The sequence below is a fragment of the Loxodonta africana genome, chromosome 12 (genome assembly GCF_030014295.1).
Source record: "Loxodonta africana isolate mLoxAfr1 chromosome 12, mLoxAfr1.hap2, whole genome shotgun sequence".
NCBI lineage: Eukaryota > Metazoa > Chordata > Mammalia > Proboscidea > Elephantidae > Loxodonta > Loxodonta africana.
In genome coordinates, this window is record NC_087353.1 from 41,906,715 (window position 1) to 41,933,772 (window position 27,058).

Here is a 27,058-nt window from a genome sequence, read left to right on the forward strand (position 1 = left end):
AGGAGGGGGCGATGATGAGCCGCGACGCTGGGCAGCCGGCCAGTAGCTCTTTGCCCCTCCCTCCTACATACACGACTTAACGGGGCCAAGCCTAGGACCAGGGCACTCTGCGCCGGCACAGGACAGCAGTAGAAAAAAAGGACGCCATGGGCACGATTAGGTTTTGGCCTTTAGTCTGAAAAAGTGTTGATTGAAAGTGTACAACAGAGAGCGGGTGCAAGCGGCTGGGGGCCATGGAGCCGCCAATAAAAAAGAATGTCCTTAAATAAAGTGTTCACAGAGTAAAAACCAGAACCCCAGTCCTTCCCTCCAACACAACAGCACAGGCACAGAACCGGTGATGAGCCCAAAGGAGCAACGGAGGAGGCTGTGGAGGACAGCAGAGGCTCCCACGCTGCTGTGTGGAGGGAGAGCCCTCTTTGGAATGGGCTGAGTAAAGCCACCCAGCTCCCCCTGCACACCTCATACCCACTGCTAAGGCTAAAGGAAAAAGACAAAACTCAGTCTCTGGTCTGGAGGGCTCAGAAAACAGTCTAGGTGGCAGGGGTGTAGATGACTGCTAGTCCCGCTTGGCCTTCTTGTTGCCGCTGTTGCCATTTTCCTCTGCCCCCTCAGAGGTGAGCACCTCCTGCAGTTTCCGCTTGCCACTCTCTGGCTGGAGCTCGGCTATGTTTCGGGGCTTGAAGCAAATGATGATGCAGGTCATGTTGTCACACCCTGTACCATCCCCAGAAGTGTCAGGTGCCAGGCACTGATCCAATAGCTGCAAAAGAGGCAGGGCAGCTCACCCATGGGGTTGGAACATTTTCCTAGACAGAACCTAAAACCTCACAATAGGGCTGGTTCTCTCTGCTGAGACAGGGAGGAAGGGAATGGACATCCAGTATCACAAAACAGACCACTTGATAGTTCATGAAGCTTAAGGCTAAGTCAGAGAAATGAGGGAAGATGGAACTTTTTTGTCCAGGTTTGGCATGTCAGTAATGAATGTTTCTCCTGGACCCTAGCGTAAGCTCAGGCTAAAAGAGAAACTTTTGGCTGTGCAGACCAGACACCCTCTCCCCTCCATGCTGGGACTCACCTCTTCCACAATGGATGACAGTAACCGAAGCTCCCCATTTTCATCTCGCTGGCTGATCTTTGACTGAATAAAGTCTACAACTTCCTGACTGCTCATCACATTCCTGAGGTCAAAAACAATAGTCAGAATCTTGTGTAGTTCCACCCAGGCACAGTAGGGGAGTGTTGACAGAGGTGATGGCACAGGCCAATGTAAACACCTACAGAGATTCTCCTCAGCTCTGCCTTGGCCTTGGGGGGCTTGGCTCATCAAGAGGTCTATACAGGCTCCAATACCATATAAATTTGGAAAAATGTGATGATCTAGGGTCGTTGTTTTTGTTGTTAGGTGCCGTCGAGTCAATTCTGACTCATAGTGACCCTATATGACAGAGCAGAATTGCCCGATAGGGTTTCCAGGGAGTGGCTGGTGGATTCAAACTGCCGACCTTTTAGTTAGCAGCTGAGCTCTAAACTGCTACGCCACCAGGGCTCCCTAGGGCCATTAAAGGGATGATAAAGCCAAAGCTGCTCAGAGCTCTAGGGCAGAATGCTGCAAAAATGAAATTTTAGGGCATTTCCCAGGTGCTCACCAAATGCCATCACAGGCAATGACCATGAATTCGTGGTCATCAGTGAGCGTCAGCACCTTGATGTCAGGAAGAGCTGAAATCATCTGTTCCTCAGGGGGAAGGTTCTTGTTTCTCTTGTAGAAGTGGTCACCTGCAGTAAAGGAATGGCTGGTTGACTGGAGTAGTTTGGGTACTTCCCCCAGACTTGTGTTTGAGGCAGGTCAAGATTTGTCATTCATTTCCCTTCTTTAAAAAGCACCACCATCTAGTAGAATGGAAAAATGAGTTCTAGTTTTTCTAGTTTCAGCCTTGTCATCAGGTTGCTAAACCTTAATAGCTAACCTGTCTTTTCATCCAAAAAGCAATGGGGATAATGATACCTATGTTACCTATTTCACAGAGAACTTTAAGGGCAGAGGTAATAGATATGAAAGTACTTTGAAAGATATAAGGGCTATGAAGATTAGAGTTTTTGCTACTAGGTAGTCTGGGACAGGGAACAAGACCCTAGAAGTCTTTCCCATAGCTTCTTGGCCCTTACCAATGGCTCTGGAGAGGTTGAGGCCCCCGTTGACTCGCCCATCCATGGTGACCTTGCCACCAGCATTCTTGATGCGAGCTAGCTCCACTTCATCCTCTGGTTTGTGGTCATAGGACATGTCTAAAGCTTTGCCAGCCTCAGACACCACACAGCGAGAGTCTCCTGCATTGGCTACAATCAACTGCTTCCCTCGTATCAGAGCTACCACCGCTGTTGTGCCACTGTCAGAGCCAGGCTTAAAAGAAAAAAAGGGAGCATGATGGGTACTCCTGGCCATGAGTTCCTCATTGGTGTACCTCTGGCCACTCACCTATGCTATCTCCTCTCACTGGGACCTCCAGGAGAGCTTTAACAGGAGGAGGAGCACCAATTTAATCATTACAGAGACAACAGCATGCTCCCTCTGTTAGATAATTCTACCCAAAAGACTCACCACCTAGTTCACCTTGCAGAATAAATCCCCCATGACCGTGATTTTAATACTAAGATATCAAGGGACCACGTCCCAAAATCAAAATCTGGAGATACACACCTGCCTCTTGGCTTTTCCAGACTCAATGCTCCCCTTTCCCACACACCTCCTCTTTGCCTTCCATCCCAGGCACCATCATCTCTTCTTCTTCTTCATCGTCCTCTTCTGCCTCCTCAGTGTCATCCTCATCTTCTTCATTCTCTGCCTCCTCACTGCTATAGCCATCCTCTTCCTCACTGCATTCCTGCCAGAAGGACGATTCCAGGTGGCTGAGACCAGGATGATCCCGTTTCCCCCCCTCCCCCCAACTCATACCCAGAACGAACAAGCCCTGACTGAACACAGGTCCTCAAAATACTGAAAGATGCAACTACATGAACATGATGGGAAAACCTGGGGGGAAGGGGGAGGTTAGGATGGGTATAACTGACATCCTGAACTGGGCTCAGCAGCCACGAGCAGGAAGCCTTGGAGAAGGCCAAGGTGGCCAGCCGAGAGCACCTTCCAACTATCTTCTTGTTCTCTATCTAGGAGACAGACTCTGAAAGGCCAGAACTAGATCTATTTGTTATAGTATCAACAAAGGAAGAGGTAAGAGGGCTCATGGTACCAGTGATGACAGTAATAATGAATTTGAGAAGGCTAAAGTTTAGAATACAGTAGATCTTAGATGATGATGTCAAAACAGAAGAAAAAAAAGAGCTGAAAGATATGGGATGGTGACCAAACAGGCCCTCTCTGCAACTTCAGCATCTGCCTGCCCCCACAGGCCCTTACCTCACTGTCTTCCTCTTCCTCCTCCGCCTCATCTGACTCATCCTCACTGTCCTCAAAGAACTTGGACTTAGCAACTCGAGGCAGCTTGTCAGAGGCTGAGGAGCAGGAGGGCCCAGCCTCACCAGTGGGAGTGCCAGGCTCACCAACTTGGCCTGCCTCAGTCCCACGTTCTGAGTTGGAGGAAAGGCCTGTGTGGGCCTTAGCTGTGGGGCCATTTTCCTCTGAAGGAGTTTCCCTAGATGGGTCCTCAGGTCCTGTCTCCCCATTGAGGCCCTGGGACCATTGTTCCTCGCCTGTCCCAGCTCCAGATTTGCTGTGGGGAGGGCCCTTGTGACAGTTCTGCCCGTAGCGTGTCAGCAGCTCTTCAATAGTCATGGTAGCCTCTTCATGCAGCAGTGCAGCCTCCTCATTGTCCACTGCAGAGAAGAGGCTAAATCAGAGCCCCCATGCCAGACTCCTCATGGGATTAGTCGCTCAACTACCTCCATAGCCCTTGCAGCCTGAGTTCCAACTCCCCCACAGCCTCCCAGTCCTAGCACTCCTCTCACTTTTCAAGTCTCAGAAGAATGCCCCTTTGCTTCCTTCTCGTCAAGTAACATCTGCCTCCACAGATTTCCTTTGGTCTTTTTTTTCACGCCATTCTTAGTCAAAGAAACAACAGTTACTATATTTCCCCTTTTACTTCTCATTCATTACTGGACAAGTTAGAAACCCTGTTCTGGCTAAGGACACAGGAAGCCTACAACACTAGTCAAGGCCTATGATCCAGGCCTAATGACTGGATGCTAGGGCCAATGACTGTTCCAGTCTTGGAAAAAGGGTCACATAAATACTAGCAGGCACCAGGAAGATCCCATCACAATGACAAAAGATAATATACGTAAAAATGCTTACAACTCTGACGCTAGGCACTCAGGAAGGTTAATTCTCTCCCTTCTTTTCATAAACCCATGTAGTGCAAGCGAACACCATGGGGTTCTTTAATGTGAGGACTCCCCAGGTCCCTAGGAAACCATCCTCTCTTAGAATTGATATATAAATTATTTAAAGAATGGTTCTTAATAATGCTGATTTCTTGTCAAACAGGTGATGCCACACTCACCATCATCTTCATCAGCTACTTTTTCTTTTTCATCCTCGTCCTCAGTGGGTCGCCCTGCAATCTGTGCCAGCTCCTTAATGACTTCCTCGGTGGTCAGTTTGGCATCAATAGCCAAGAAGGCATCTTCCAAAGCCTGAACATTAGCAAAACAGTGTGAGTGCAGGAGAAAGTACAGTGAGTACAAATGAATTGCCTATATTCAATCCTGGGCACAAGAATGGGATACAAATTAGTGAGTGTCTGCCATACTAGAAGTCACTCACAGATAGATAAAACAGTTCAAAAACCCGTGCCTAATAAGGCAGCTCTAAAAAAGGCTCAAGGGGAGGTAAGCTGAGTATAGGTACAGAATTCTTCAGGAAATGCACTAAGAAAAAGCTAGGGGGCCAAGAAAAAGGAAAAGCCAAGGGCTGAGGGAGGAAGGGGGAAGCTTATAGAACCAGAAAGGAGCCCTGTGGTGCAATGGTTAAGAGCTTGGCTGCTAACCAAAAGACTGGCAGTTCAAATCCTGCTCTGTGGGAGAATGATGTGGCAGTTTGCTTCTGTAAAGATTTACAGCCTTGGAAATCCGGCGAGGCAGTTCTACTCTGTCCTACAGGGTCACTGTGAGTCAGAATCAACTCGACGGCAACGGGTATAGAACCAGAGAATGAAGAGTGTGGGAAGACAGACCTTCTGTAGTTTGCCTTCCTTGTAGGCCTTCTGATCTTTGATGATATCAGGAAGATATTTGGCACAGTACAAGGCAACTTCCTCCCCTAGAAGAAAGGTAAGATCACCCAGAGCACTGCTTCCCACACACAGAAAGTGAGATAATATTACTCTGTTATACTGGAGTGAACACTGAGTTAAGGGGATGAATATCTTAACATACCTGAAACCCATTTGAAGGACAATGTTTGGGAAGTTTTGACCCAGAAAACAGATTTTAGCAGCACCCCTCTTAGGGCTATATTAATATATCCCCTGTCTTTTCTCACCTGTATACTTAGTTCTCAGTGGGGGAAAAAAAAAGATAAAGGCTAATGTAGGAAGAGGCTTCTTGGATTAAAACAAGGTCTGGTGAGATCATGAGCCAATCCAACATCCTACTGGGAAGGGGAAATGCTGGAATAGAGAAAAACTGTCCTAGGCAGGAAATGATATCTGAGGACCAGAACCCTGGAAAATAAAAGAACAAAAGACCTGTTCTTCCCTGTAAAGTTCTAGAATATTACCAATACGATCTGCTAATGTTACCTCCATGTCCATCGTAGACAGAAAACATTGCTGTCTCATTGTCCAGCTCAGGAATACAGTTGTGGGCATCCTAGAAAAAGAAGAGAATAATCAGCATTTCTCAAAGTCAAAGGATATTATTCCTTATATCTCAGGTCATTAGGATCACTTTACACCATAATCTCATTCACTAACCCTTGCCCAGCTGGCCTATTTGGCCTTGAAATAAGAAGGAAGGCAGGATGATAAAATAAAAAAAGGAGGGAGGGAGGGAGGGAGGGAAAATGAGGGTAGGGAAAAGAGATGGGAAAGGGAGAGAGGAAAGAGGAGAATCAGTCTAGCAGCCTCAGTCTAGGAGATTTCAGCTCAGATTGCAGAATGTATGGCTGTTGAATTCTAGACCTGGCTCTTTTGGATTTGTGCCAACTATGGGGTGAACCAGAATAAAGGATCTTTCAAGGTCACTTCCAGACCTACTATAGATCAGTGAACTTCAAGGAAGAAAATTTTAGGAAAGACAGCAAAGAGAGACCCAAGGACCTTAGAAAAATAACTTTCCAGGCAAAACAGAAGTGTTATTCTTCCTAAAGACCTCTCAGCCCTGTTCTTAGGAGCCTCCATTCCCCAATGTTTCTTCAATGTTCCTCTTCAGTCAGGTAACCATGGTCTCCTTTGTCCTGTCCTTTCCAACCTCCGAAGTGAGAAAATGAGCTTCACAAAAGTAGGCTAAAAGGATAGCATCTTGTTGAAACACAGATCTACTTTGGGTTGACTCGATCTTAGCAATTTTGTAAACTGCATCCTCCGTAAGAGGAGGATTGCCGAGGAACTGGCTCTGTCTTTGTGTTCCTTGATTTCTACCGCCATCTCCAGACCCAACCATTTAGTCACAGTGCCCTGCCTCTTAAGTCTGAGGCAGCCTTATTCTCCCCTCTGCATTGATTCTATGGTCTGTTTCTGATTTTTTTTTCATTTATTTTTGTTCCCAGAATCCTCTTCTCCCAGCCGATCAAACAACATTTAAAATGGATGCAGAAATGAAACCTGGACTAGGGCTTAGAAGGTCTAGTTTTTCTTCCATTCTGGCCCCCTGCAGTCTTATTTTCTTCAATGGACAATTGGGCGAGTGCCTGCCTTATCAACCTGAAAAGTTTTTGGGAGACTCCTGAGACAGCCTAAGTGAAAGCACTAGAAATTGTAAAAGCTGCATACATTTATTAAAATAAAAATTTCTTTTAAAAAGCACCATCTAAACAAACTCTTTCTCTCCTCTCTCAAACCTTAACTCACTAAAGAAGTTACCATCAGGCTAGACAGAGAATATCATTACAAAAGAATATCTTCCCAAGAAATTATCCTATTTAACCACATTGTGTTTAGTACTTGTTAACTGAAATTTATAATACGCCATATAATCAACCCTCCTACCTCCTACACCCAGCTGGAACTGAGGTATTCAACTCTAACGGTACAGTGCATCTGAAGACAAGTCTGCACTCGTCCTACCACACCAACATTTTGCTTGAAAGGCTAGGCTTGATCAAATTCTTCTAATAACAAAATTCTGCCACAGCAAACTAATGCTCCATGCCAAGCCAAAGCTCAACTAAGGCTGTAAGACCTAGGTAAAAGTATGCCACAGCTGTGGCAGGGTGCTGTCCTAACACTACGAACTTACATTCAGATCATCTACAAAGAAAACAAAAAGGGCATAATCAGCTATTTACTCTGATTAACTATCCTTGTTTAAGTTAATTTCAGTTGGTGTTCTTCCTTTTCCAGGCATTAGCATTTTTACATTGCTAATTATATTGACAGTGAGAAAATCAAAGTAGAATGGTTCTTCTGACATCCTTGAAATCACATTATGTCTTCTTAGTGACATAAGTCTGGAAAATAAAACTAAGTGATTTGAAGGTACGGAAGGGCTAGTCTTGTATTTCCCTCTGATTGTCCTCAGGAGAAAGTACCCCAGAAACTAAGAAGCTGCAAGGATGGCCCTTGATGGCCTATCTTTGGTCATCACCAACAGCCTCGTTAGCCTCACCTCCAAGGCAAAGAAAGCATCACAGACCAAATAAAGGTCATCTTCTCCCTCTTCCAACCACTCCACCTCCAGCCACACTGACCTCCCTTCCCTCCAACTAAGCCAAGATTTCTTACTGTCACCCTGTCACCTTTCTTGTCACCACTATCTCAGCACCTTCTCTCCTGCATTAATGATTACGTATTGCCCCAGCATCATCTACCAGTGGTTCTTAAAGTTTAATGCACCCAATAATTCATTCGTCTAACACGTGTGCCAGGATATATTCTTGGTAGCTCCGTTTTATGCTCTTGTTATGGATTGAATTATGTCCCGAACTGTGCATTGGAATGCTACCCCTATGCCTGTAGATGTAATCCTGTTTGAAAATAGGGTTTTCTTGGTAATGTCCATTAGATAGTACCTGCAGAGTGGGGTGGGTTCTAAATCTAATCTAACATCTGAATTATAAAAAGAACAGATTAGACAGAGAAATGCAAATCAAGGAAGGAATCGACAAGGCTAAGAAGAGACCTTGATCTGGATTTTTAGTCTCCAGAACTGTGAGAAAATAAATGTCTCTTTTTTAAACCCACTCACTTGTGGTATTTCTGTTACAGCAGCACTAAGAAACTAAAACACCTCTATAATATGGAACAGCAATACCTATCTTACCTATATCATCACAGGCCTGTTGTGAGGATGATGTAAAACATATAAAAAAGTAAAAACCCTTTGTAAATTGGAATGTGCTATTGCAGTACAACAAATAACTTAATATAGCCCTTCTAGCCATAGTCTTTGTGACTCACACACAATGAGTGAGACTATGCAAATAAGGTATGTGAAACCTGTGATGGCTGGGGTTATATGTCAACTTGGCTAGGCCACAATTACCAGTATTGTATGGTTGTTCTCCATTTTTGTGATCTGATGTATTAATTATCCTCCATTTTGTGATGTGTTGTGAATTGTAGTCTCTATGCCTGTGGTTGTGTTAATGAGGCAGGATTAGGGATGTATCCTGAGTCACCACGTCATTAGAAGGTGTGACTCAAGTTTCTACCCTTACTAAAGGTCATGACTCACTCAAATCACCACCTTTTAAAGTGGAGGTAGTTTCCTTGAGGGTATGGTCTGCATCAAATGGATATGAACACTCTGGGGAAGTTCTCTCTCTCTCTCTCACTTTAGATCCCACAACCTATTTGTGATCATCTAACTTCCGGTTCTTGGAGTCTGAGCCAGCAGCTTACCATCTGACCTGCTGATTCTGGGATTATTAGCCAGCTTCCATAGCCCCCTGAGCCAAAAGCCTACTGTCTGGCCTGATTAGCCAGCTTCCACAGCCTTGTGAGCCAGCCTGTGGTCTGACCTGCCAGTTTGGGCTTGTCAGCCCCTGCAGCCACATGGGTCAGGAGAAGCCTCCAGCCTGACACCTGATCCACAGATTTGGGACTTGCCAGCCTCCACAACTGTGTGAGCCATTTCCTTGAGATGCAGTTCATTAGTTCCATGAGATGTTGCAGCAAATTACAGAACCCAAAGACAGGAGGGAGAGTACTGAGGGGAGGAGTAGTTGATATTAGAGATGATGGGGTGGGACAGCAGTTTGGGAAATCTGGACATTTGGGACATCTTTAACCTCTGTCTCATAGGAACTAGCTCTGTGCTGATCCTTATAAAAGAAATTATTCCTTCAGCTATATATTCTTCTTTATCCTTTTTCTCAATGAGAAGTGCCCACAATAAAAATTCATGTTATACACCTTGATGGGTTTCAGTTCCAAAAGCTACTCCAGTGTATTGACTTACTCCTCCACTTCTTGGTGAAGGCTTTGATCAATATTATCACTTGGAACCACCCCATCTTCTCTAAGTGCTTCAATTTCTCCCTTTCTACCTTTCATCACAACCTCTCTATCTTTACCTTTACCTGTCCCCTTCTGAGCCACAGCGAAGTAATTCAATATTGTCTCTTAGCAATCTAGAAAATGTCATCCCACCCTATGTAACTCCAACTGCTTTCTTTACCCTGAATCAGAGCCACTAAGTTCTGCTAGTAATAAAATTCATGAAATCATATTGTTTGTGACTACTACTTCTATTCAGCATTTTTTTTATCTGAGTTCTATATTGACTTCTAAATACGTTAACCACAGCCACAGTCTCAAATCTTTCCCATACTGTTGAAGTTCTCTTGGTAGATGAGTTCACCTCTTACTTTACTAATATCAAGATTATATCTCATAAATTATGGTATATTCACACAATGGAATACTACGCAACGATTAAGAACAACAATGAATCTGTGAAACATTTCATAACGTGAAGGAATCTGGAAGGCATTATGCTGAGTGAAACTAGTCAACTGCGAAAGGACAAATATTGTATGAGACTACTATTATAAGAACTCTAGATAAAATTTAAACACAGAAGAAAATATTCTTTGATGGTTATGAGGGTGGGGAGGGAGGAAGAGGGATATTCACTAACTAGATAGTAGAAGAAAGGGAAAGGCAACACATAACTCAGGGATAGTCAGTACAACTGGACTAAACCAAAAGCAAAGAAGTTTCCTGAATACAACCAAAACCTTCGAAGGCCAGAGTAGCAGGGATGGGGGTTTGGGGACCATGGTTTCAGGGGACATCTAGGTCAATTGGCATAACAAAATGTATTAAGAAAATGGTCTGCATTCCACTTTGGAGAGAGGTGTCTGGGGTCTTAAACACTAGCAAGCAGCCATCTAAGATGCATCAATTGGTCTCAACCCACCTGGGGCAAAGGAGAGTGAAGAACACCAAAGACACAAGGTAAATATGAGCCCAAGACACAGAAAGGGCCACATAAACCGGAGACTCCATCAGCTTAAGACCCAACGAACTGGATGGTGCCCGGCTACCACCGATCACTGCCCTGACAGGGAACACAACAGAGAATCCCTGATGGAGCAGGAGAACAGTGGGATCCAGATCCTAAATTCTTGTAAGAAGACCAGGCTTAATGATCTGACTTAGACTGGAGGGACCCTGATGGTCATGGTCCCCGGACCGTTGGATAGCCCAAGATTGGAACCATTCCCAAAACCAACTCTACAGACAGGGATTGGCCTGGACTATAAGAGAGAGAATGATGCTGGAGAGGCATGAACTTCATGGCTCAAGTAGACACATGAGCCTACATGGGCAACTCTGGCGGCAAGATGAGAAGGAAGAGCGGGACAGGAGCTGGTTGAAGGGACACGGGAATATAGGACAGAGAGAAGGAATGTCTGTCTCATTAAGGGGAAAGCAGCTGGGAGTACACAGCGGGATGTGTATGGCTTTTTGTATGAGAGACTGACTTGATTTGTAAACTTTCACCTAAAGCACAATTAAAAAATATATATTATATCTCAAGAACTACCTCATCTTCCCTGTTCAACCTCAAAATTTCTGAAAACCTCTCCTTCACTTTTACCTCAAAAGCCATTATTTTCCCTCTCTTCCTAGATTAACATTTCCTCTTAAATTCACAATCTCAAACTCTTCTTCTTCAGGATCTTACTTCACAGAGTAGATAATAACTTTAACAGCATTCCAAAGGCAGGCTGCATTCTCCTGGACCATTATATAGGATTAAATAGTACAGACCCTGTCAAATTTCTTGAAACCCCTCTTGGATTCTATGAAGAGCTGTAGTTCCATATCTCTAATTGTCTGTTTTTACAGTATGTCACTTCTCCACATCAAACTTAACACACTTAAAACAGGGACTCAGCAGTCTACCCAAAATCTGAGCTTCCCCTACACATCTTCTTATTTCTGTCAATAGAATCTTAACTCTCCCAGGCAACACCTAATACCCGTCATCCTTGACTTCTGGCTGTCTTTCACCATCCATCACTGAGTCCTGTTGAGTTTTCCTTCACAGTCTTCAACACTTTGGTCTTAGATTACTTTACTGATCACTGAAGAATATTTTAACTCCTCTTCTGTCTCTATTCTCTGCCCCCTGTAATCCAACCTACATACTACTTGTCAGATTAATCTTCCTAATGCAACATTACATTGCTAGAACTGTCAATGAATTCTCACTGCATGCAAGATTAATTTCAAACCACTTAACAGGAAATTTAAGGCACTCAGTCATCATTCCTACCCATTTCTACAACCTAATCTTCTCTTATACCGCTCCCCAACAGAAACTGCTCCATTCTTGACAATGACACCCCACAAAGGTAGTATGTGTGTTTGCTTTGGAGCCTTTCCCCATATCCCTCCTTCAAATACTTTTCCTTCCCCTAGTTCCCTCCTCCCCATTTATCTGTTATACTCCTTCCTTAAGGTCCAGCTGAAGTCTCACCACCTCCAACAGACCTTTTCTAACCACGCCAATATTCTATGATCATTCTCTCCTCTAAACTGAGTATTTATTGTCTCTATACCACTAAAGGGAAACCTTGGTGGCGTAGTGGTTAAGTGCTATGGCTGCTAACCAAAAGGTCAGCAGTTTGAATCCACCAGGCACTCCCCGGAAACTCTATGGGGCAGTTCTACTCTGTCCTATATGGTCGCTATGAGTTGGAATCTACTCAACAGCAACCGGTTTGGTGTTTTTTTTTTTTTTTTTTTGATTCCACCAAATTGGCCCTCAGCATATGTTATGTTGTATTGTTACACAACATTCCACTGGGGAAGGAGGAGCAGTGCTCCTAGCTCCAAAACTAGATTGTAAACCACTTGAAAGCAAAGAATGTCTTAGTTCTCTTTATAGTTCTGGGGCCTAACACTGTTTTACAAAATAGCAGGGCCTCCATGTTTACTTACAATGATGAGTTCTCAGCTGCTTTAAGATAGCCACCTTAAGGATATCTCCTTCATCACTTCCTACCCTAAACCCAGAGATATATCATAACACACTAACCACTGAGATGGTCTGGAGGAGATGACTCCTAGAATAGCACACATCACCTGAGTCAAGGCTCTTAGGAATTGCTTTACTTAATAATAAAATATAAAATAAACTTTCCCTTTCTGAAGTAATGATTTTTTTTAAATGATTATTAAATATCTTACTATGTCGCCATGAGTCAAAAACAACTTGACAGCAACTAACAACAAAAACAACATCTTATTATGTGCTTATAGGTACAAACGGTTAATGTACTCCCTGCTAACCAAAAAGTTGGTGGTTCAAGTCCACACAGAGATATCTCAGAAGAAAGGCCTGGCAATCTACTTTCAAAAAATCAGTCATTGAAAACCCTATGGAGCACAGTTCTATTCTGATACATAGGTTGCCATGAGTTCTAAGCAACTGGACAGCAACAGGTTTTTGGTTTATGTGCTTATTCTTTAAGAAAAAGCCCACAATGACATCAAGTCCCTTTCTTAGATCAAAACTAACAGCTCAGAAGCATTTGAATTATTTTTCCTGAAATTTACTATCTAGCATAGTGTCCACATAGGCTATTATTTCTGATCACTCACATCCTCAAGGATCTTCCTGTAATTTGGATTAATATTTCATTTTTTAGGAGTCTGATATAATTTAGGAGAATTTTTGGGTACGTAGAGGTTACTCCACCTCCATTTAATCATTCATAAAATGCAAATACTGAACCTAGAATTAATGTCCATAAAAGCCCATACTATTTATTTACACTTCATCTAGAAGTACCTGTCGTGCTTTGCTTTCCACCTGTAAGCTTTATCCACTCAAAACATATTCCCAATCTTCTTGTAACTTTACTTTTTAAAAGGCCATTGGCCTTTTGGACAGTAGAACTGTACTTCTTTCCCCTTAAAAGGTATGTGGAATATCCAACAGTCCCATCATTATAGCAGATTCCTGCCCAGGTCTGACTGGCAGACCAGCAGTTCTCACTGTACACTCTGCATGGAAAAGGCTCATATTGGGAAGTTATAGGTTCACTGGTTGTTGTTGTCAGTTGCCATCAAGTTGATTCCAACTCATGATGACCCCATGTATGCAGAGCAGAACTATTCCATAGTGTTTTCAAGGCTGTACCTCTCAGAAGCAGATCGCTCACCCTTTCTTCCAAAGCGCCTCTGGGTGGGCTCAAACTGCCAAGCTTTCAGCGAGTAGTCCAGGCATTTAACTATTTGGGTCACCCAGGATCACTAGTAGACTGACTATAAAGGAAAGTTATAAACTTCAGTCCATTTTTCTTTCTGTAGCAACATGTTACACAATGTTGACTAGATGTGAAACTTGCTACACGTCTATTTCAGAAGATTCTTCGAGAACTCCTTAATGTAGATTCATCTTAAGGCAGACACAATTATGCCTTTTTATAAGCTTTCTGTTTTAAAAAAAAAAAATTTTTTTTTAAATAAATCTTTAAAGTATGACAGCATTCTGTCTTAAAAGATGACCTCAACTCCAAGTGGATCAAAGACCTAAACATAAAGACTAAAACGATAAAGATCATGGAAGAAAAAATAGGGACAACCCTAGGAACCCTAATACAAAGCATAAACAGAATACAAAACATTACCAAAAATGACGAAGAGAAACCAGATAACTGGGAGCACCTAAAAATCAAACACCTATGCTCATCTAAAGACCTCACCAAAAGAGTAAAAAGACCACCTACAGACTGGGAAAGAATTTTCAGCTATGACATCTCCGACCAGCGCCTGATCTCTAAAATCTATATGATTCTGTCAAAACTCAATCACAAAAAGACAAACAACCCAATCAAGAAGTGGGCAAAGGATATGAACACACAATTCACTAAAGAAGATATTCAGGCAGCTAACAGATACATGAGAAAATGCTCTCGATCATTAGCCATTAGAGAAGTGCAAATTAAAACTACGATGAGATTCCATCTCACTCCAACAAGGCTGGCATTAATCTAAAAACCACAAAATAATAAATGTTGGAGAGGCTGCGGAGAGATTGGAACTCTTATATACTGTTAGTGGGAATGTAAAATGGTACAACCACTTTGGAAATCTATCTGGCGTTATCTTAAACAGTTAGAAATAGAACTACCATACAACCCAGAAATCCCACTCCTCGGAATATACCCTAGAGAAATAAGAGCCTCACAAGAACAGATACATGCACACCCATGTTTAATGCGGCTCTGTTTACAATAGCAAAAAGCTGGAAGCAACCAAGGTGTCCATCAACGGATGAATGGTTAAATAAATTGTGGTATATTCACACAGTGGAATACTACGCATCGATAAGGAACAGTGATGAATCTGTGAAACATTTCATAACATGGAGGAACCTGGAAGGCATTATGCTGAGCGAAATTAGTCAGAGGCAAAAGGACAAATATTGTATAAGACCACTATTATAAGATCTTGAGAAATAGTATAAACCGAGAAGAACACATACTTTCGTGGTTACGAGGAGGGGAGGGAGGGAGGGTGGGAGAGGGTTTTTTACTGATTAGTTAGTAGATAAGAACTACTTTAGGTGAAGGGAAGGACAATACTCAATACATGGAAGGTCAGCTCAACTGGACTGGACCAAAAGCAAAGAAGTTTCCTGGATAAACTGAATGCTTCAAAGGTCAGCAGAGCAAGGGCGGGGGTTTGGGGACTACGGTTCAAGGGGACTTCTAAGTCAATTGGCAAAATAATTCTATTATGAAAACATTCTGCATCCCACTTTGAAATGTGGCGTCTGGGGTCTTAAATGCTAACAAGCGGCCATCTAAGATGCATCAATTGGTCTCAACCCACCTGGATCAAAGGAGAATGAAGAACACCAAGGTCACACGATAACTATGAGCCCAAGAGACAGAAAGAGCCACATGAACCAGAGACTTACATCATCCTGAGACCAGAAGAACTAGTTGGTGCCCGGCCACAATCGATGACTGCCCTGACAGGGTGCACAACAGAGAACCCCTGAGGGAGCAGGAGATCAGTAGGATGCAGACCCCAACTTCTCACAAAAAGACCATACCTAATGGTCTGACTGAGACTAGAGGAATCCCGGCGGTCATGGTCCCCAAACCTTCTGTTGGCACAGGACAGGAACCATTCCTGAAGACAACTCATCAGACATGGAAGGGACTAGACAATGGGTAGGAGAGAGATGCTGATGAAGAGTGAGCTACTTGTATCAGGCGGACACTTGAGACTGTGTTGGCATCTCCTGTCTGGAGGGGGGATGGGAGGGTAGAGAGGGTTGGAAGCTGGCAAAATTGTCACGAAAGGAGAGTCTGGAAGGGCTGACTCATTAGGGGTAGAGCAAGTGGGAGTATGGAGTAAGGTGTATATAAACTTATATGTGACAGACTGACTTGATTCGTTCACTTGAAGCTCAATAAAAAAAAAAAAAAAAAGATGACCTCAAACAAGTAAAAAGACTGCATTAGTAATTTTAAAAACTCCCCACAAAGCACAGGCCCTGATGGCTTCACTGGTGAATTCTACCAATATCTGCAGAATTAATACCAATCCTTCACAAACTCTCCCAAAACATAGCAGAGGAGGGAACACTTCCTCTTCTAAGGTAAAACTTATAGCTCAGAAGCATCTGAATTATTTTCCCTGAAATTTACTAAGAAGCCAGTATTATTACTCTGATACCAAAATCGAACACAAGGAGATTACAGATGAGTATCTCTTATGAACACAGACACAAAATCCTCAACAAAATACCAGCAAACTGAATCCACAAACACATAAAAAGGATTATACATCATGACCAAATGGGATTTATCCCAAAAATGCAAGGTTGCTTTAGCATCCGAAAGTCAATTAATGTAATACACACACACGTCAACAGACTAAAGAACAAAAAACACGTGATCATTTAAATAAATGAAGAAAAAGCATTTGACAAAATCCAACACACATTCATGATTAAAAACACTCAATAACCTAGAAACAGAATTTACTCAACCTGATAGAATGCATCTACAAAACATGCACAGCTAACGTAAGACTTCATGGTGAAAGCCTGAATGCTTTCCCCCTAAGACCAGTAACAAGACAAGGATGTATGCTCTTGACACTTCTACTCAACACTGTAACCAGGGGAATTTGGAAAGAAGAATAAAAATTACCTAGATTGGAAAGGAAAAGTAAAACTGTTTCTATTTACAGATGACATATGCTTGTACATAGAAAATCCCAGGGATCCACTAAAAAACTATTAGAACTAATAAATGAGTTCAGCAAGGCTATAGGGCACAAGATCAATATGTGAAAATCAATTTATTTCAATCCACTAGCAATAAACAATCAAAAAATTAAGAAAACAACTCCATTTACAGTAGCATCAAAAAGAATAAAATACTAAGAATAAATTTAACAAAAGTACAAAACTTGTATTCTGAATATACAAAACAATGTTGAAAGAATTTAAAGACCTAAATAAATAAAAATACATTTCATGTTCATGAATTGGAAGATTAAATTTTGTTAAGACAGCAATACTCCTCAAATTGATCTTTATTTCATATTCGAGAGAATCCCTACCAAAGTCCCAGGTGCCTTTTGTGCAGAAATTCACAAGCTAACCCTAAAATTTATATGTAAATGCAAGGAACCCAGAAAAGAAGAAAAAGAACAAAGGTGGAGGACTCATACTTCATAATTTCAAAACTCAGTAGCCAAGCAGTGTGGTGATAGCTTAAGGATAGATATATAGATGGATGAAACAGAATTAAGAGTCCAGAAATAAACCCTCACATTCATGATCCATCGATTTTCAGCGGTGGTGCAAAGATATTTCAATGAGGGTAAAGAATAGCCTTTTCAACAAATAGTGCTAGGACAACTGGATTACCCACATGCAAAAGCATGAAGTTGGACCCCTTCCATACACCACACACAAAAAAATAACTCAAAATGGATCATGGACTTAAATGTAAGAGCTAAAATTATAAAACTGTTAGAAAAAAACATTGCAGTAAATTGTTGTGACATTTGGTTAGACATACCCTTCTTAGATACGACACCAAAAGCAAAAGTAACAAAAGGGAAAAGAGATAAATTGAACTTCATTAATACTGAAAACTTTTGCACTTCAAAGGACACCAAGAAGAAAGTGAAAAAGACAGCCCACAGAATGGGAGAAAATGTCTGCAAATCACGTATCTCATAAAGGACTTGTACCCAGAATATATACAGAATCCTAACAACTCAATGATAAAAAGATAAATAAACAGATAAATAATCCAATTAAATATGGGCAAGGATCTAAACAGACATTTCTCCAAGATATACAAATCATCAGGAAGCTCATGAAAAGATGCTCAGTATCATTAGCCATCAAGGAAATGCAAATCAAAACCACATGAGATACCACTTCGCACCCACTAGAATGGCTATAATAATAATAATAATAAAAAGATAGTAAGTGTTGTGAAAATGTGAAGAAATTGGAATCTTCACAAATTGCTAGTGGAAATGTAAAATGGTACAGTCACTTTAGAAAACAGTTTGGCAGTTTCTCAAAGCATTAAGCACAGACTTACCACATAAGCCAGCAATTCCCGTCCTAGACATCTACCCAAGGGAAATAAAAACTATGTCCACACAAAAATTTGTACACGTATGTTCATAGCATTATTCACAATAGCTGAAATGTGGAAATCCAAATGCCCATCAACTAATGACTGGATAAACAAATTGTGGCATTATCTATACAATGGAATTTATTTTTCAGCCATAAAAAGGCATGAAGTACTGATTCATGCCACATGGGTGATCCTTGAAAACTTTACGCTTGGGGAAAGATGCCAGTCACAAAAGATGATCTGTCTGATTCCATTTACATGAAATGCTCAGAATAGGCAAATCCATAGACAGGATGTAGATTAGCGGTTGCCAAGGGCTAGCGGGGAGGGGGAGTGAGGACTGATTGCTAATGACAATTTCTTTTTGGGGTAGTGAAAACCTTCCAGAATTAGATAGTGGTGATGGTTGTACAACTTATGAATACACTAAAATCCATTAAACTGTATACTTTAAAAGGGTGAATTTTATGGTATAGGAATTATATCTCCATTTAAAAAATGGAATGAAGTACTGATACATGCTACAACATGGAGGAACCCTGAAAACATTATGCTAAGAAACCACTCACAAAAGATGTATGACTCCATTTATATGAAGTGTCCAAAATAGGCAAAACCAGAGACAGAGAAAGAAGTGGTTGCCTAGGGTTGGCGGGTTGGGGAAAAATGGGAAGTGACTGCTCATGGGTATGGATTTCTTTCCAAAGTGATGAAAATGCTCCAAAATTGATTGTGGTGATGGCTGTATAACTCTGTGAATATACTAAAAGCTGTGATTTGTACATTTTAAATGGGTAAATATGTGAATTAAATTTCAACCAAATTTAAAAAGTAACCTAAATACATATTCCCAAATACTATACATGATTAAAAGTTGATATACTCCCTCTCTGAATTAGATCTAGAGGGAAACAGAGAACATCTTCACTGGAATCAATACTTGGTCTACAGAGCATCTTTAAACATCCGTGACACTGTAGATTCAGTTCTAAAATTCTGTGCTTCCAGATAGTATAATTGTTAATAGCTGCTTACAACAGCTAGCAATGCTGATCAAATGAGTCTAAATTTCTGCACTCAAATTCAAGTCCTTACCTCTCAAAATACAATTCTAAGACGATAACCTAAAAGAAGAACAAGGGAAGGGAAGCTGAGTAAAAAAAAAAAAAAAGCTGGTAATATCCAGAAATGTATTAACAACTGCTAGAAGACTGGGGCAATAGAAATGTATGTAAAACACTTACGAAATCTTGAGGGATAACTTCTGATTTTAACGTCCAGTCACTGGAGAGTTTATAATGGTATACCCAACCAACCTAGTGCCATTGAGTCGATTCCGACTCATAGCGACCCTATAGGACAGAGTAGAACTGCCCCATAGAGTTTCCAAGGAACGCCTGGTGGATTTGAACTGCCAGCCCTTTGGTTACCAGCCATAGCACTTAACCACTACGCCACCAGGGTTTCCTATAATGGTATAGGAGAAAGCAATTTCTCCATATTCACTGGCATAAATTTCATTATCATTTCATACTACCTTTGAATTGTGAATAGGTATTCCACACTAATCAAATGAAAAGAACGTCCTTTTAAGGGTTCCCAGATGGTGCAAATGGTTAAGCACTCTTCTACTAGTCAAAAGATTGGCAGTTCGAACCCACCCAGAGGGGCCTCAAAGACAGGCCTGGCAATCTGCTTCTGAAAACCGCATGGAGAAATTCTACTCTGCACGTATACAGTCACCAAGAATTGGAATCTAACAACAACGACAATTTAAAAAACAGGCATAAAGAATGTTCTTTTAACTATGAAACATGAAATAATACTCATGAAGAGTGTGCTTCTTAGTTCAAGTAGATACACAAGACTAAATGGGCAGCTCCTGTCCGGAGGTGGAATGAGAAGGCAAAAAGGGATAGGAGCTGGCTGAATGGACACGGAAAACCAGGGGTGGAAACCAGGGAGTGCGCTATCACATTACAGGGATTGCAACTAGTCACATAACAACATGTGTATAAATTTTTGTATGAGAAACTAACTCGAGCTGTAAACTTTCACCTAAAGCACAATTGAAAAAAAAAAAGAATATCCTTTTATAAAAGTAGCCTAACGGCATCCTGGACAAAGGAACTCTGATATGGTTCAGTAGGCAAAAAGTGCTTTAAACTACAGAGATGAGGATCAGATAATGCTCTTCACCCTCCAATGCCTCTCTAAAGTGAAATCCTACAGCATGCCTGTGGTACCCCATTTTACACGTTGCCCATTAATATGATGATTGAAATTGTTATGCAGGTGTCTTAAACATTTTTTGCTCCACATTACTCTACATTCAATTCTAGACGACCCTCTGTGGGACGTAGGCCAGCTTCTCTCTACAAGGCAGGAAACAGCTGCTGTTATTGTTAGATGCTGTTGATTCCAATCCATGGCGACCCCATGTGACAGAGTAGAGCTGCCCATAGGGTTTTCTTGGTTGTAATCTATATGGAAGCAGATCACCAGGTCTTTCTTCTGCGGAGCCGCTGGGTGATTTCCAACCAATCGGTATTGATACTGCCTTTGATGGCAATGGCTTTTCTTGGCCTTTATGTTGTTGAGTTGTACTTCCCATTAGTCACCAAAAACTCAGAGCCTTTCCTTATATATATCTCAGGCGTTCCTCAAAAACGTAGCTCTCAGCCCCTCCCCCACCCCCTACCTCCAGAATATATCTCAACCAGTTTGAAGGTCTCTCCAAACCACGGAGAAAAAAGAAGAGAGGGGTATATCAACTGTGGTATTTTAAAGAACTCTTCTCAAAACACCCTGATTCCACATTGAGAGGCGCCAAAGAGAGGTACGAAGTATAAAATACAAGCTTATTGATGGTTGCCATCCTTGCCTCAAAAGAAGAGACAGAGTACTCTCTAAGGCTGAACCTATGTATCAGCCAGGATTTCAGCAACTCATGTAAGGTTTATTGGTGTAATAAACTCACCTCAACTGAATTATTAGGACCAAGCAAGTAGGATCAATAGACTGTTAATTGGGGAAATTGTGGCCTAAAGTTTAAGAGGAACAAGAGTAAAGGTTAAGGCAAATAAGAGTACACTTTTAAAATGACAAGATTTGCTCAAGAGGCTAGAAGTCATAGCTATTTTCTTGCAGTAGCAAAGAAAACTATGTTGTACTTTTCTTTGCTGAGGGAAGAAACAAAGCTAGAAGGAGATGTATAAATGAAACACAATTCCAAACAGTACTTCACCAGGATTTGATTAGCCATATTCAATCATTCGATAAACCCTGGTGGCAGTAGTGGTTAAGTGCTATGGCTGCTAACCAAAAGGTTGGCAGTTTGAATCCACCAGGTGCTCCTTGGAAACCCTACAAGGAAACCCTACTCTGTCCTATAGGGTCACTATGAGTTGGAATCGAGTCGATGGCACCAGGTTTGGTTTTGGTTTACGCAATCATTCAAACAAGGGTAAATTCAGAAACAGCACATTAGAAAGATCCATTTTAATACCCTGAGTAGTTATTATCTTTCAGGAAGATTAAGATCTAAAGAACATTCTGGGAGGTTCTCTATCCACCAAACAGCCCCCGATGAAAAATCATCTTCTAACTACCAGAGAAATAACCAAAAATAAAGGGAAATGCCCAGCAGAGAAAAAGCAAATAGCAAAGAATCACCCGGCAAACAACCTGGAAAAGTGAATATCCAAGCAACTAGAAGGAGGAATACCAAAGAAAAGGAAAAGCCACAGCAGAGAGGGAAGTGGAAAATATTTTCTGTGAGATGAGATAGTCACCTCAAATCTTACATTAACAGAAGATGCCAGAGAAATGGAATCTACAGAAATTAACCCATGAAGGTTTTCATTTTTAAGGTATATCCAGATACTTCTAAAGTCAGACAATGACATTTACCAAGCACCCTGTAAGCTCAATACTGTGCACTGCAGTAAAATATGAATGTTTTACTTCAGTTTGATACAAGTAACAGTGTTTTGAGCAAATTGATCCTACAGATTCTTTCCACCAAGGCACAAGTGTCAGAGCCTTGATGCGCCTCAATTTCCTAGCTGTAAAATGTGAGAGCAAAACCGTATGAGATGAATTACAAGATTCCCTCCACTTCTGAAATTCTATACCTAATAATAGAACCACTATTAAAGCCTGCCGGTATACAATTTGAGTCTGAGAACAAACGGTTTAAGTTCATACTGTTATTCCAGAGCTAACCACAGGGAGGAGTGAGGGATTTGACAAAACTCCCCAAAGGACACAGTATTTGCCTGTTACCTGAAGCCCACCTAATAAATGGACAAACCCCCCATCCCTGAGCATTTCCCTGGCCCCACTCCCTAGACCTCACAAAGACAAGGCTTCCACGTCTCTCTCTTCCCTTGCACCATACAATTTTCCCTGATGTTCTCTTTGTAGTTTTACATCCATTTTGTCCAATACTACTCCTTTTTATCCAGACTTTTTTCCCTTTATTCGGAGTGAAATTTTCTAGGAAAGAATATCAGTTCTCTGTAGGTCGTGACCAAAATAAATTTTTTGATGAAATGACTTAAAAACCAAAGAAACTATAAACTACAGCAAGCAGAGGCAAATGACAATTACTGGTAAGTTTTGGAGGAATTCCAAAAGCGGAAAATACCGAGCACAACAAAAAAGAAATTATAGTGATAAACAGTTGAAGTTTTCCAAAGGATATAAAAGGCCCTGAAAAAAGAGTACAAACGAGTAACAACTCTTGGAGGGCAGGTTGAGCATCCACATTAACATGCACAGCCCAGGACCAGATAATTGAGTGTTGAGAATTTGAAACACAGTATTTGCCCGGGCTTCCTTTCCCTGTCAACCTCCTCACCCAATGAGGCCTCCCTACACATTAAAAAAAAAAAAAAAAAGTACAATCATTCACATCTATTCGCCTCTACCTCTCAAAAATAAATGAATAAATAGTGCCTCTTTTCCCTTTCACTCCCACACTAAACCTCACACCGCCTAGGAGAGCTGGGTTGGCGCGCAGGAACGGGGAAAGGGCGGTCAGTGGGCGGAAGGTGCCTCTCCCCACATGGCCGAGCCGTAGCCGCCAAGACGGCCACCAGTACACGGTCTGCAAGCACCGGCAGCTTCCTCTCGGCCCGACCCCGCGCTCGCTGCCGTCCCCCAAACTCTGCTGCGGCCGCAGGCTCTCGATTCGGACCCTTCCCCGGGGAGAACTCCATCCCCCCGTTCTCTTTCTCCTCGGGTTCCCGCCCAGCAGCGTCCAAGCGGTCGGCCTCTCCCGCCTCACCTCCATGGAAACTCGCCAGCCTTGCATGGCGGAGAAGCCGTAGGGCAGCGGCAGGCGCGGGGCGCCGATCCCGTCTCCGGAGCACTTCACTGTGTTGGGCTGGGAGAGGTAGGCACCCATGGCGGCAGCTGTCCGGAGGCCTCAGGGCCAGGCAAGCGGGGTCGCGACCCGTGCCGGCGCGGTGCCCCGGGGGCGCGCGTGGCAGAAGCGGGCCGGGCGGCGCGGCCGACTCAAGGTGCCGGTGAAAAGCGCGAGGCCGGCCAGGAGGCGGTAACGGGACGGGAGCAGAGAGGGAGCGGAACCGGAAACGGCGCGGCTCCAGACCCCGCCCGGCCGGCGCGGCGCGGGGCGGTGCGGCGCGGTTGGCAGTCATTTCCTTAGCAACTCGCCCCGCCCACGGGGACAACGGCCCGCCCAACCGCCGCTGCCGCGAGACTGGCGCAGTCACGCCCACCAACGGTTGCGGTGGGCTCCGTGCCCGCAGCTAATCGCCGCCACTCGCTGTTCCCGCAGCCTTGGCCTCGCATCCTTCCTGTGGCCTCTCGACGTTTTGTCTGAAGTCTCTTTTGTGTCGCGCCCGGAACTTCCGGTCCATCCCCTAGTGTATCAGCCCCCACTCTCCCGCCGCGCCCTCAGACTCCACAAACCCCGCCCGATTCAGTTCCATGAAAGTTGACCAGTGTTTGTTCTGAAGTACCTGGCCAAGCCTGTGAGGCCTATACAAGAAGAATGTGAGAGGGTCTTTTCTGACCAAGGAAAAAGGAGACCTCGATCTGTGACATAATTCAAGTTAATGTAGAAACGTTTGGCACAGTCTATGCTGGGTGCAAGAGATCAAAGGAGGGCAAGATAAGCTGTTGCTTGGCGGTTAGAAAAAATTTAGACCGGCAGAGACGACGCCTGCATTTACCAAGGGATTGGGGAAAAACGTTGCAAGGTTGGATGGATGAGCAAAGAATGTAAACTGCATTTAGGAGGATTCTGTAGGAAGCTGGCTGACCTGCATGAAGAGTAGTTTTAAGTAATGTTTAATAGGATCGAGGTGATCGTAAGAGCCAGGATGGGTGACTTGGACTTCGTTGTAATCCTGGTGTGGCATTTTTGAACTGTTGGTCTACCCATTCATTGTATGCAGTGCCCATTGGAGGGAGAAAATCTGAGACTAACTAGCTAGAGGGCTCTTCAAGCATGAAATGAAAGAGCTGGGACTAAGGTGGCAGTGGGAATAGAGATGAAGGGACATATTGACTACTAAGAAATTGACAAAGTTTAGTAATGCAGGGGATGGAAGGGAAAGGAAAAATTATCCTCCAATCTATGGCCAGATTGATAGTCTTAAAATACAAAACTAATCATGGCTTTCAGTAGCTCTTAAGATGAAGTCCAAATTCCTTAAAGTAGTTTACAAGACCCTTTATGTAATACCCAATTCTAGCATGTCTCTCGCATTTTCTCTCCATTTCCCCTACCACCCTATATTTTTACGTAGAGCGTTCTGGGTTCCTCCAAAGCTATGCCTTTCACCCATGGGACACACATGCTCACTGACCCCACTTCACCATCACTTTCTCCAGGAATTCTCTAATGTTCTTACACTGGTTTGGGTCCCCACTTGTTTGTCTGTCTTTCCTGATGGGCTATAAACCTTATGAAGGCAGAAACTCCATCAAACTTACCATTGTACCCCCTATCATCCCTTGCACAATTCTTCTACATGCTCAATAACATTTACCATATTTTACACAAATAGCACGTGTTATGCCAGAACTGTTTTACTTGATTTCATCATTTCCGCAAGTTATGTATGTGGGCATGTTATTTACGTGGGCATGTTATTCGCGAAAATACGGTAAACGTTTGTTGAATGAATAACATCAAGATTTTGACCCTTAACAACAAAAATTGGCAGAGCCATTAACAGAAAACAGATAGGTTGAAGGCGGGGGGGCTAGTTTTAGAAATAAATGGTTCAGTTTAAGGTGACAACTAGATATATAAGCATTGAAAATATTGAAGTTAGGCTATGAGGGTAAAAAACAAAGCCTCTTGCCACTGAGTTTACTCCAACTAATGGAGATACTGTGTGTGACAGTAGAACTGTGCAACATAGGGTTTTCAATGGCTGAGTTTTTTCAGAAGTAGATTGCCAGACTTTTCTTCTGAGGTGCCTCTGGGTGGATTTGGACCACCAGCCTTTCAGTTAGCAGCTACAGTGTGATAGATTGCTCTTATGTGGCTTTTCTCACCATGGTCTTATAACTCCCACCAAATAATTGGGTGGGACTATGCAAATAAGGTTCTTATGGCCCACCAAGGGGACTGGACAGCTTGCTAATAATGCAAATAAAGTGTATGGTGCCTTTGTGGTGCGGGGGGACCATGCAAATAAGGTGTATGGAACCCTAACAAGGGGATTGATCAGTTTTGCCACCCTGCTAGACTTAAAAGAGACCCAATTCCAGAGCAGAGGGGGACCTAACTACCACCAAGAAGAGATCCAAGTGGAGCATGTTCTTTGGATCCAGGGTCCGTGAGCTGAGAATCTCCTAGACCCAGAAGATAGACAGCTGTAACACCAAAGACAGCACAAAACAGCAAGAAGCTGTGACAGAGAAAGGGCAGCAGCAGAACCAGGAGACCAGCTGGAGATGGTGCGGTGGGCTTCCCAGCTCACGGAGCAAGGTGGCTACCATGGATGTGCCAACCAGTGGAGCAAGAGAGCAGAGAGCCTTTAGGCAGGAGGCTTCCTGGCAGAGCAGGGTGCCTCTGGGCATTTGGCAGCGGTAAAAAGCTTTGTAACACTTGCCCAAGCAGGGTAGAGACCAGGTGGAGGGGCTGAGAGCTGAGAGAGAGGCCTGCCTGCAGGCACAGGTTGAGAAGAAGCTGTCCTGACTGAAGAATTGTATCCTGAGCTGTTCCTGATCCTAAATTATAACCTGTTACTTCCCTAATAAACCCCGTAACTGCGAGTATGGTCTATGAATCAGAACGAATTATTGAATCCAGCAGAGAAGTAGAGAGTGCCATGGGAGGGACGGCTGGTGTCAAAATTGATAAAAAGGTTGGAGGGTGGAGTTTTGTTTGACCTCTGCCTAACAGGAGTCCGCCTTGGGCTGATGCTGATGCTGATGCTGATGCTGATGCTGATGCTGATGCTGATGCTGATGCTGATTCTCTCCCTCAAGAAGTTAGAGGAGGTCAGATGCCCCATCATGCCATTTTTATAAAAAGCATCTTATACAACATACAACTGGATTTGTAAAAAAATCCAAACTGGAAGTTCCTTTTAATTTGATTATATTTATATTGATCACTGATATATTTGGATTTATTGCTACCATCTTATTTGTGTTTTCTCTTTGCATTCTTTTTCTCATTTCCCTTATGTTGACTTGATAAAGTTTCCTATATTCCTACCTGTTTTTCTCTGCTATTTAGAAGCTTTAAAGAGTATTTCTATTGCTTTTGTGATTTTCTTTGCATTTTAACATTCA

General features: G+C 42.8%; 1 protein-coding gene across 1 annotated transcript; it reads right to left on the reverse strand.

The window, feature by feature from the left end:
• Nucleotides 1–156: 156 nt before the first annotated feature.
• Nucleotides 157–23,762, reverse strand: PPM1G (protein phosphatase, Mg2+/Mn2+ dependent 1G). Its single transcript, XM_003411944.3, has 10 exons — nucleotides 23,565–23,762; nucleotides 5,763–5,832; nucleotides 5,196–5,281; nucleotides 4,524–4,656; nucleotides 3,422–3,837; nucleotides 2,751–2,888; nucleotides 2,173–2,407; nucleotides 1,653–1,782; nucleotides 1,082–1,184; nucleotides 157–763 (listed from the first exon to the last, which is right to left on the reverse strand). Exons 1-10 carry the CDS (start codon nucleotides 23,682–23,684, stop codon nucleotides 560–562), a joined length of 1,635 nt encoding a protein of 544 aa, XP_003411992.1. The 5' UTR covers nucleotides 23,685–23,762; the 3' UTR covers nucleotides 157–559.
• Nucleotides 23,763–27,058: the final 3,296 nt, after the last annotated feature.

Bases quoted from the DNA above. Each gene is read 5' to 3' on its own strand.
- PPM1G (XM_003411944.3), bottom strand. From the start codon at position 23,684: ATGGGTGCCTACCTCTCCCAGCCCAACACAGTGAAGTGCTCCGGAGAC. The intron at 1,783-2,172 runs GTAAGGGCCAAG...CCTTTACTGCAG, and splicing joins CAACCTCTCCAGAGCCATTG to GTGACCACTTCTACAAGAGA. The intron at 764-1,081 runs GTGAGTCCCAGC...CCTCTTTTGCAG, and splicing joins TGTCATCCATTGTGGAAGAG to CTATTGGATCAGTGCCTGGC.